This window comes from Pollachius pollachius, assembly GCF_949987615.1.
Source record: "Pollachius pollachius genome assembly, chromosome: 6".
In the NCBI taxonomy this organism is placed as follows: domain Eukaryota; kingdom Metazoa; phylum Chordata; class Actinopteri; order Gadiformes; family Gadidae; genus Pollachius; species Pollachius pollachius.
Genome location: NC_136939.1, coordinates 17,418,584 through 17,428,583, shown reverse-complemented (window position 1 = coordinate 17,428,583; position 10,000 = coordinate 17,418,584). Strand labels below are relative to the sequence as shown.

Here is a 10,000-nt window from a genome sequence, read left to right as displayed (position 1 = left end):
ATAATGTTATGGATGAAAGTAACTAATACCTAGTCATTGTTGGTAAATGTGGTAGGAGCAGAATAAACCACTCCAGGCTGTCCGTTATTGGCCAAAAATAATGAACATTATTTTTCCAGTAACAGGCAAGCCAATCGTGGTTAATTCCTTAAATATGTATACTGCAATGCATCATGGTCTAACAGATGTTTTTGTGCAGGGCTATGGAGGAGGATGAGCGTTTGGAGCGAGGTCTTGAGATGAGGAGGAGGAAGTTCAGCAACAAAGAGAAATGTGTCCTACAGTGAGAGAGAAGGAATGGCTTCTCTCTGATGGCTGCTCTTCCTCAGGTCACAGAACCTCATCGCTTCTCTCTGGTGTCTCAGATCATTAGACAAAGTGGATAAATGTTGGACTATATCAGGGGTTAACTAGGAGTCGCTGTAGCACATATTGTAACAGTCATGAGCATTGAAAAACCCTGGCCGACGGAAGAGGACAAATTCTGTACTACTGTATTTTGCATTTTGTTGTTATCTTATTTCTGTGTTTTTTATTATAACTGAGAAACTGTATTGCTGTTTACTTGCTGTTTTCTGTCTTGATGTGCGAGTATAATTTTAATTTAATTGCCAAAAGTTATTTATTTACTGCCTAATGGCTGAGATTATTTTATGTTATCCACACTTGGTCCAGTTTGACTTTGTATTTTTATTTTGAAGTACGACATTGTCCAGTCTGGCCATGGTCTGTGCGGTGAAAACACAGCAGTATTACGAATGTACCTTACCTTTGCGGAGAAGTGGAGCATTGCCAGAGAAATTATAATTTTGTTTAGTTAAGAAGTGGTAAGTTAAAAGTTAAGTTGTTTGATCAATCATGTTTGAATATTTGGTTTTGCGTATTGTCTTGAGAACTTCTGAAATATATGATGTAAGCATCCAAAGAAACACTGAATGTTGGTGGCTGGTAAAAAAATAGAACAAAACTTATTGAGCTGGTCTCAAAAATTTCAGGAGGATCCAGCCGTCCAAACCTCTAGCAAATCCTATTTTCAACAAAATATTATTTAATCTCCAAGGTGGTTTACTAATTAAAAACGTAAATCGTAAACATGAAGTTAACGATGTATGTTAAGTGCCTTAAGAGAGGAAGTTAAAGGTTTAATATTCCCGCTTGTGTGTGTGTGTTGTGTGAGGTTGTTTGTGCTGAGTTGAAAGGCTGCTCAAAGCCATTGTTACCGCAAATGCCTTAAGTCTTTGTTTATAGTAATGCAGGGTTATAAATGACAGTTTGGAATGATTGGGGTAATTACCATGATAATTAAATACTACATTTGGAATTTTTGTGGGTCTCTTTGCATCTCTTTCAACTCCCTTTTCATCTAATCATCTGTCATTATTGCTATTATTCTGCACTTACACAAGAATGTCTCTTGTGACTGATACATTCATCTTAAAGGGAATGTGTGTGTGCGTGTGTGTGTGTGTGTGTGTGTGTGTGAGGGATACATTAGTCTTAAAGATAAACTATGTGTGTGTGTTTGTCTGCACATATTTGCATGCCTGTGTGTTTGTGTGTGTTTGTGTCTCCTTCTGTCCACCAGTCTGTCTTTATGTTTATCTATCTGTGGGTGTGTATGTGTGCAGACTCACAACCCTGTTTCACTCCACCGGGGTCTCCTTCTGCCCACCCATCTGCCTGTCTGTCTGTATGTTTGTCTATCTGCGGGTGTGAATGGTTGCAGGCTCACAACCCTGTTTCACTCCACCGGGTTGGGGGGGGGATGAAGGGGACTAAGACTACTCCCAGCACTAGACGCTGCAGCAGATCTTCTGCTCCACGTGGACACAGGCTGGGGAACGCTGCAGAGTGTGGCGGTCTCTTCATGGCCTGTGCGTCTGTCCGTCTGTCCGTGTGGAGAAGCAGCTGGTCCAGGTCAACAAACAGCTTCAGCACGTTCCCTATGAAGACCCCGGACACTTAGCCGCCAAATAACAATAATAATAATTAGCCGCCACTACTGCGTTCTTTTGTCTTTGTGTGTGTGTGTGTGTGCGTGTGTGTGTACACATTAGTGTAAATAAGAATATGTGTGTGTGTATGTGTGTGTGTGTGTGTATGCGTGCGTGTGTGTGTGTGTGTGTGTGTGTGCGTGCGTGTGTGTGTGTGTGCAAAGACCACACGAGCACGATAAAGCGATGCTGTGTCAGTGTGCTGCTGTGTCTAGTCCACTTGGGGGACTAGACACACACACAAACACACACACACACATCTCTCTCACACAGACCAACGTGCTGTCCAGACGTCCAGGTTACCACATGGTTGCTGTGTGTGTGTCCTCAGGTGTGATTCCTTGGGGGGGGGGGGGGGGCACTGCATCACTGACGTGCACATGACTCAGCAGTCTTACAGAACTGTTCGGGACGTCTATGTGTAGTGTTTCAGCCACCCCATGGGGGTGAAGGGTGCAGGGGTAGACAAACCCGTTGACCCCTGAACCCATGCATGCAAGTGTTGCTTTTCTAGATGGTTTTCAGTGCCCTCTATTTGGTTTTCCAGAAGGTAATGGCAGAGAAACACAATCGATATCGGTCGTTTAATTTGTCGAATCCTAAATGAGTAGCTCAATTGAACAGTTAGCTCACCCAGCTTCCGGTCTGAGCCAACTGGTCAACAGATCATCAGACGAGTGGGAAATGAAGATCCCCACCAGATGTCTGGTTATCGTTTGCCTGGGAACCAGAAAAATCAGTGATATCATTTGCTTTGGCATATGCATGTCTACCCCCACCCCCTTCAGACAGACCCAGCCGTCCCACCCCATTTGGGAAAACCACAACTGGTTATCTGTTATGGGTTGGGTTTGATACAAGACCAGGATGGCTGCCGCTGACGTGGAACCGTCTGTTAAATCTTATCACAACAGTAATAAACCAACTGGAATGTATATTTACTCTCAAAGAAGACTTCACAAGGCCCAAAGATTTTTTCTGATCTGAAAGATGTGCTTGCAGTAATACCGACATAATACAGTCAAAGTTTAATTAACTAACGCAGCCCAGCACTACGTCACGTATTTCGTTGCTCTGATTGGCTTTAGGTCTGTCCTATCGTGTCCAGGGGGACGAATCGAAAATTAACTGAGAGGTTCCAGAAGGAAATGCATTTGCGTACGGGGTCTGTTGACGTCAGGCTAGGTCTTCATAGCCTGTGTCTTCTCCCCCTGCATAGGACGACCACCCCAATAACCCACCTGGAAGAAAACTCAGTGCTCACCAGCAGTCATTGATGTATCTCATATGAGTCCTTCTTTATTCCACCTGTTAATGTAAGGAGGTGCTGGTTCGATCCCACGAGGCCTTCGGGCCACACAGAGGTCTAAAAGCCCAGAGCGCCATTTGGGTTCATGGCAACTAATAACATGAGGTAACGTTTCCTCTCTCTGGTTTATGAAGCCTGCCACGGGCACAGCTGGTAAGTGTTTCAATTTGACACGATCCTATGAAATTTCCAAGGATGAAATCCTATTACTCATACGTCGTCTTCCCATGGCATATTCCAGTAGGGAGACGCACTGCAAAAGCCATTTCCTGCTCTCCGGTTCAAATATGCAGAGATTTATGTGCTGTAGGCTTGTTGTGTTGGTTGGTCCACCATAACAGTAGAGTGTGTGTCAGTATGTGTTTGTCTGTGAGGGTGTCTGCTTACGTGTGTGTGTGTGTGTGTGTGTGTGTGTGTGTGTGTGTATGTTTGTGTGTGGGCATGTTTGTCAGTGTGCGTTCACATGTGTTTGTTTGTTTGTGTGTGTATGTGTGTGCATGTGTGCGCTTGTATGCATGTGTGTATGCCTGTGTATGTATGTGTGTGTGTATGCGTATGTGTGTATGCGTTTATGTGTTTATGTGTATGCGTGTGTGTGTGTGTATGGGCGTGTGTGTATGCACGTTTGTGTATGTGCGTGTGTGTGTGTGTGTGTGTGCATGGATGTGTGTATGAATGTGTGTGCATGCGTGTGCATTTGCATGTGTGTGTATGCGTTTGTATATGCGTGGGTGTCTGCGTGTGAGTGTGTGTATGTGTGTGTATAAGTGTGTGTGCGTGAGTGCATGCAGTTTTAGGCAATGAGCCTGAGGTTGTGTAACCTGGTGCAGGAGGGCAGTGGGGGGGAAGCATCCGGAGACTCAGAGCTGATGTTGCCTGCGCTAACTGTGAGGGCTACTGCCCCGTGGAGATAAATACGCGTTTAGCTACTTCTCCATCTGCAGATCATTACCCTGACCATGGAATGGGGCACGGAGAGCACTGCTCGGGTGCACAGAGCTCCCTGAATGGCTGTAATTGCGTTTCTCCACTACTGGCATGCATTGTTTTGCGATGGAAGTGTACAGCTGAGTCATGACAGATCTTTTGTGCATTTAGCCGGGTTTTAGCTAGCCAGGTTTTCGTCTTATTCCGAACCTCTCACTGTTGAAGCATGACGTCAGTCGGTTTCTTGAATAACACAAGAATAACTGCTGAGCTTCTAGGTCTGTCCCAATGGACTCACTCACTCGTGATTTACTCATCATGAAGAATAGGTTGAATCCTCTGCAGGCCTGGGTTCCTGGGTTCTGGCCCAGAGATCTGCACAGTGGTCCGCTGCTTCAGTCCTTAGCTCTCCGTCCCAGGTGTCTGTGGGGGGTTAGTGGTCCTCAGTCCTTAGCTCTCCGTCCCAGGTGTCTCTGTGGGGGGTTAGTGGTCCTCAGTCCTTAGCTCTCCGTCCCAGGTGTCTCTGTGGGGGGTTAGTGGTCCTCAGTCCTCAGTCCTCAGCCCTTCATCCCAGGTGTCTCTGTGGGGGGTTAGTGGTCCTCAGTCCTCAGCCCTTCATCCCAGGTGTCTCTGTGGGGGGTTAGTGGTCCTCAGTCCTCAGCTCTCCGTCCCAGGTGTCTCTGTGGGGGGTTAGTGGTCCTCAGTCCTCAGCTCTCCGTCCCAGGTGTCTCTGTGGGGGGTTAGTGGTCCTCAGTCCTCAGCTCTCCATCCCAGGTGTCTCTGTGGGGGTTAGTGGTCCTCAGTCCTCAGCCCTTCGTCCCAGGTGTCTGAGGGGGGTTAGTGGTCCTCAGTCCTTAGCTCTCCGTCCCAGGTGTCTCTGTGGGGGGTTAGTGGTCCTCAGTCCTCAGCTCTCCGTCCCAGGTGTCTCTGTGGGGGGTTAGTGGTCCTCAGTCCTCAGCCCTTCATCCCAGGTGTCTCTGTGGGGGGTTAGTGGTCCTCAGTCCTCAGCCCTTCATCCCAGGTGTCTCTGTGGGGGGTTAGTGGTCCTCAGTCCTCAGCTCTCCGTCCCAGGTGTCTCTGTGGGGGGTTAGTGGTCCTCAGTCCTCAGCTCTCCGTCCCAGGTGTCTCTGTGGGGGGTTAGTGGTCCTCAGTCCTCAGCTCTCCGTCCCAGGTGTCTCTGTGGGGGGTTAGTGGTCCTCAGTCCTCAGCTCTCCGTCCCAGGTGTCTGTGGGGGGTTAGTGGTCTTCAAGGCATGGTCCCTGCTGTTCTTCGGCCACCTCTGCTTCCTTCCTGAGTCCCTCCAGAGGCTTTCGGTTCTGGAAATACCTTATTTTTACCACACTGTTGGATTGAATCCTTTGTGATCCTCATGATTGGCAAGCATCAGAGATACGATTTTAAATATAGTTTTTCAGAACAGAACTAGATTATACATAGCATTTAGTTTTATTATCACTCCACTGTCCTTCTCCAAGGAGTTCCACACTGTGGTCCACTCTGCCAGTGGCCCCAGAGGAACCAGGGGCCCCTGGTCCACTCTGCCAGGGGCCCCTGATCAACTCTTCTAGTGGCCCCAGAGGAACCAGGGGCCCCTAGTCCACTCTGCCAGGGTCCCCAGAGGAACCAGGGGCCCCGGGTCCACTCTGCCAGGGTCCCCAGAGGAACCGGGGGCCACAGGTCGCGTTTGGTGAGGCACACACCGTGTGTGTGTGTGTGTGTGTGTGTGTGTGTGTGTGTGTGTCTCTGTGTGTGTGTGCGTGTGTGTGTGTGTGTGTGTGTGTGTGTGTGTGTGTGTGTGTGTGTGTTTCAATAAGACATACTTTCTCTGGTACACAGCGCCCCTGCCCTGGCGGCTGTGCCTGAGATGCAGTGTGGTGGAGGAACCAGGCGGTGGCGCCAGAGAGGGAGGAGCTGGTGTTCAGAGGGGCCATGCTGCCCAGGATGGTCCCCTGCGCTGGGCCCCTGGCTGCCGACCTCATCCCCCGGTATGAAGATACCAAACACCTCTTAAATCAGAGACACATGGACTCTCTGTGCATTGGCTCACTTGCTCCCTCGTTCCCTATTCCCTACATAGTGTACACTATATACTACACTGTTCAGAGAACAGGTAAGGCGGGGATTAAGGAGAACTCGGACAGTAAGTCCCCCGGCATGGCGTATATTGGCTGCAGAAACAAGCCATCGCTGTCCCCCTGTGAACTCATTTCCATGGAGCACCTGAATGGGGCAGACCATGTCATGTGGATGGATCTGAGGAGAGTGAAAACCGCTAAGCATCATGGGAAATAGTGCGGATGTAAGCGCGCCTCAGTTTATATTTATTTTGCGGTGCACAATGGGTATTAAGTAGTGTACTTGAATGGAAGCACACTGCACACTGCACACTGACATTTCAAAGCAATGCTACAAAATGGTGACACCATAAGCAGTGCACTTTATAGAGCACAAGGGGACCAGTGGGAGAATTGCATTTGTTGTTGTTTCTACTTGTACATTTTTTAATTATCATTATAGGGATAGAGTTTCTCAAAAATTTAGCAGTGTCCGACTAATCCTGACTGAGGGACGAATAGAGGGAAAGAAGGAAGGCATCACATCGAAGAACAAGAATGTGGAACATTCTTGTTATTCTTGTGGGACACAAGAATGGAATGACAAATGGAAGCTAAACTAGGGGAGGAAAAAATGTTTATATTTGCGTCACTCTCTATATTTGAAACACCTGCTGACCATTGCAGCCTTTTCAATTGTGATTGTTGCAAAATATGTGCCATCCTGAAAACTCTTGAAACTGATTTAACGAACACATTACATCGAGTGATGGTGACACATCATTAAGGCTTGTTCTGCCCCACCATGGGCTGTGTGTTTGGGTCATCCCAGCTGGGGGGGGGGGGGTTGGTTCAACAGCAGGAATAACAACCACTGTAAACGTACCAGGTATTGAATCTGGGGGTTGGTATGTGTTTGTGGTGTCATAGTGAAGCTCAGAGAGGTTGGGTATGTGTTTGTATGCGTGGTGATGGTGATTGGCGGGATGGTTTTCAGAACCATTGGTTTTGGCCCTGTAGTGGATCAAAGCTGGGGACCAAGCCCGCCACAAAAAAAACAAGTTCTGGGAAATGGAGGCCAAATCCTTGTTTCGTTTGGTCCGAAGATACGTTAATACTTAAATTAATGTCTGCAATTGGTTAGAGAATGATTTATCAGTTCTATTTGTTGAAATTATCTATTCCGCCAGCAAGCAACAAATCAAATGCTCTGACAAACAAACGAAAAAGTTGAGAAATAAGTTAGCTTATCAAGTGTTTTGGGAGAGTGGCTTGAAGAGAGGGGTGGGAGGTTGGGATTTTATGGTTGGATTCTTTCAAAATCTAGCTTACTCAAGCTGGTTTCTCCTAGTTTAAACCCGCTATCTAAAACACTTTTATTGATTTATTTCACTTGTTTTTCATGATAATGATAATGTATGGCTTATTCTCATGCAAAAAAAGATTGGTTGGTCACGGTAATGGGACCAACTTTTGGAAAATCTGATTGTAGACAGCTAGCATAAATCCTGGCTTATTACATTTCCTAGCATAGCCATGTGTCATCCTCCATTTACACGCCTTCAATCATACAAATCGGAATACATGTTTAGTTTTATCTTAATGGTTGTGCTTGGCTCTGCTCCAGTGCTCCAGTTCCTGTACTACCCCAGTGTTTGCCTCCTGCACGCCTTCATCTTCAGGAGAACTGGTGAGCGTGGCAGCGGGTGAGTGACTGAGTGAGTGCATACATGTGGCTGTGGGTGTTGTGTACACATCTGCCAGTGAGTCGTCTTGCGTATCAAGACCTCCAGTTTACAAGCCTGCAAAAGTCTCAAAGAGTTTCAAACACAAGAGATTTATAGATCAGGTGGAGGTGGACGCACTGGGGATAGGCCAGGTCACCAGCATAAGTCCCACCAATAAAATGACAGCCGAGGAATCAGAGTTTCCACACCAACGTAACTCCGGGCAGATGCTCATAGTTCAATGTTTTTCCGACCCAAAGCCAATGGATTGGCTGCCTCGGGATTCCTGAGGTCTTGCTATCCCAACATTTTGAACACGTCAGGATAAGTTTCCCAGTGGGCCTTTGAGCTTAAGATCTGAGGTTTAAGTGTCCATGCATGGCTGCGAGTGCAGAATAAGCGAGCAACAAACATGAACTGATCAGCCGCATGATATTTCACCCATCTCTTTCAATTCTGCAGCCCGCCTTGTGGCTCCATTGCTTCTGTGACAGCCATGGCCTACCTGTCATCAACGTTGTCCTCCATCCCCCCCCGCCCTTCACTGAGCTTGAAGCTGCTGCTCCACTCAGTGATCCCTTATTTTATGGTGCTGCTCTGCTCTCTCAGCAGTAGAGAGATAGATAGAGAGAGAGAGAGAGAGAGAGAGAGAGAGAGAGAGAGAGAGAGAGAGATGTATGAATGTATGAATAATTATAAAGAACGATAAAAAGAAGAGCTTCTACTTCATTATGATAATTTTTCATTGTTTGATGAAAGCAGTTTGTATGTTACCTAAGTGTGCACACGTGCATGAGTGTCTAGAGAAGAAAGATTTTCTAGCAGTGATTTTTTTCCCAGCAGACATTTCCTGCAAGGCTGAAAATATTTCCTGCTGTATTGAAATCCAACTCCAGAACAACTCTCCCTGGCAGTCTGTGTGTGTGTGTGTGTGTGTGTGTGTGTGTGTGTGTGTGTGTGTGTGTGTGTGTTTGTGTGTGTGTGTGTGTGTGTGTATATGTGTGTATGTGTGTGCGTGCGTGCACAGGCTCGACTAAGCACTAGCGTGCATGTGTGTGCTTGCATGCTTGGGTCAGACGATGAGACAGACCCAGGTCCTTCCAGACGGACGGACAGACAGAGGGAAGCAGACACAGAGACACAGAGCAGCACCACAGCGTCAAAGCAGCACACAATCCAGCCCCTAACGGAGAGAGGGACTCTGCAGGAGATAGAAAGCACACAGACCGTACAGCGGGGACGCCAGCCAAACCTCCAGTGGAACATTCTGCAAAAGGAAGCACAGAAAGAAGGGAAAACAGAACTAGTAGAAGATATTAGATAAAAAGGAGTCATTTTTAAAAGGACGAAGGCAGAAGGAATGTGTGTGTGTGTGTGGGGGGGGGGGGGGGGGGGGGGGGGGGGGGGGGGGCTGTGTGTATGTCTGTGGAAAGCAAGAAATAAGAGGCTACAGATACAAAACCATACGGAGGTGTTACCTTGATGTTGGGTTATTTAAGTATTCAATGAGAAGTTGTGTCCACTGTGGAATATTCATTATTATTTTGGATCTTTGTGTATTGTAATTGTTACATTAATATTCCCCATTCCTCATTTATTTTTGTTTAATTTGTCCTTGAAGCAGTAGTGTTCCTTCCACGCAACACACACACACTCACACACACACACACACGCACAGACGCACACACACGCTCACACACACAAACACACACACACACGCACACACACCCACACAGACGCACACACACACACCCCATTATTCATGCGGGTGCGGAGAGTTCGGGGTTGAAACCCAGAGGCAGTAAAGTGCGATAGGAACAAAGCCGGTCGCCCGTAACTAAAATACACTTTTTTTTATTTCCACTCACAGCTGCAATCCACATCTTCCAGCAGGGCTGCTGGGAATCTATGGCCTCCCTCTCTACACACGGCCTCAGAGCCAGCACACCGCCGCCGCCGGGCCTGCGCCCGTGGAGGGGAGGTTAGCCT

General features: G+C 47.4%; 1 protein-coding gene across 1 annotated transcript in view; it reads left to right on the top strand.

The window, feature by feature from the left end:
• The window catches only part of LOC307077078 (EH domain-binding protein 1-like protein 1), a 29,149-nt gene extending 27,824 nt beyond the window's left edge, over nucleotides 1-1,325 (top strand). Inside the window, exon 27 of the mRNA XM_079738353.1 lies at nucleotides 200-1,325. Within this exon, the coding sequence (XP_079594479.1) occupies nucleotides 200-287 (88 nt within the window). The 3' untranslated portion in view covers nucleotides 288-1,325. The remainder of the gene's footprint in view (nucleotides 1-199) is intronic.
• Nucleotides 1,326-10,000: the final 8,675 nt, after the last annotated feature.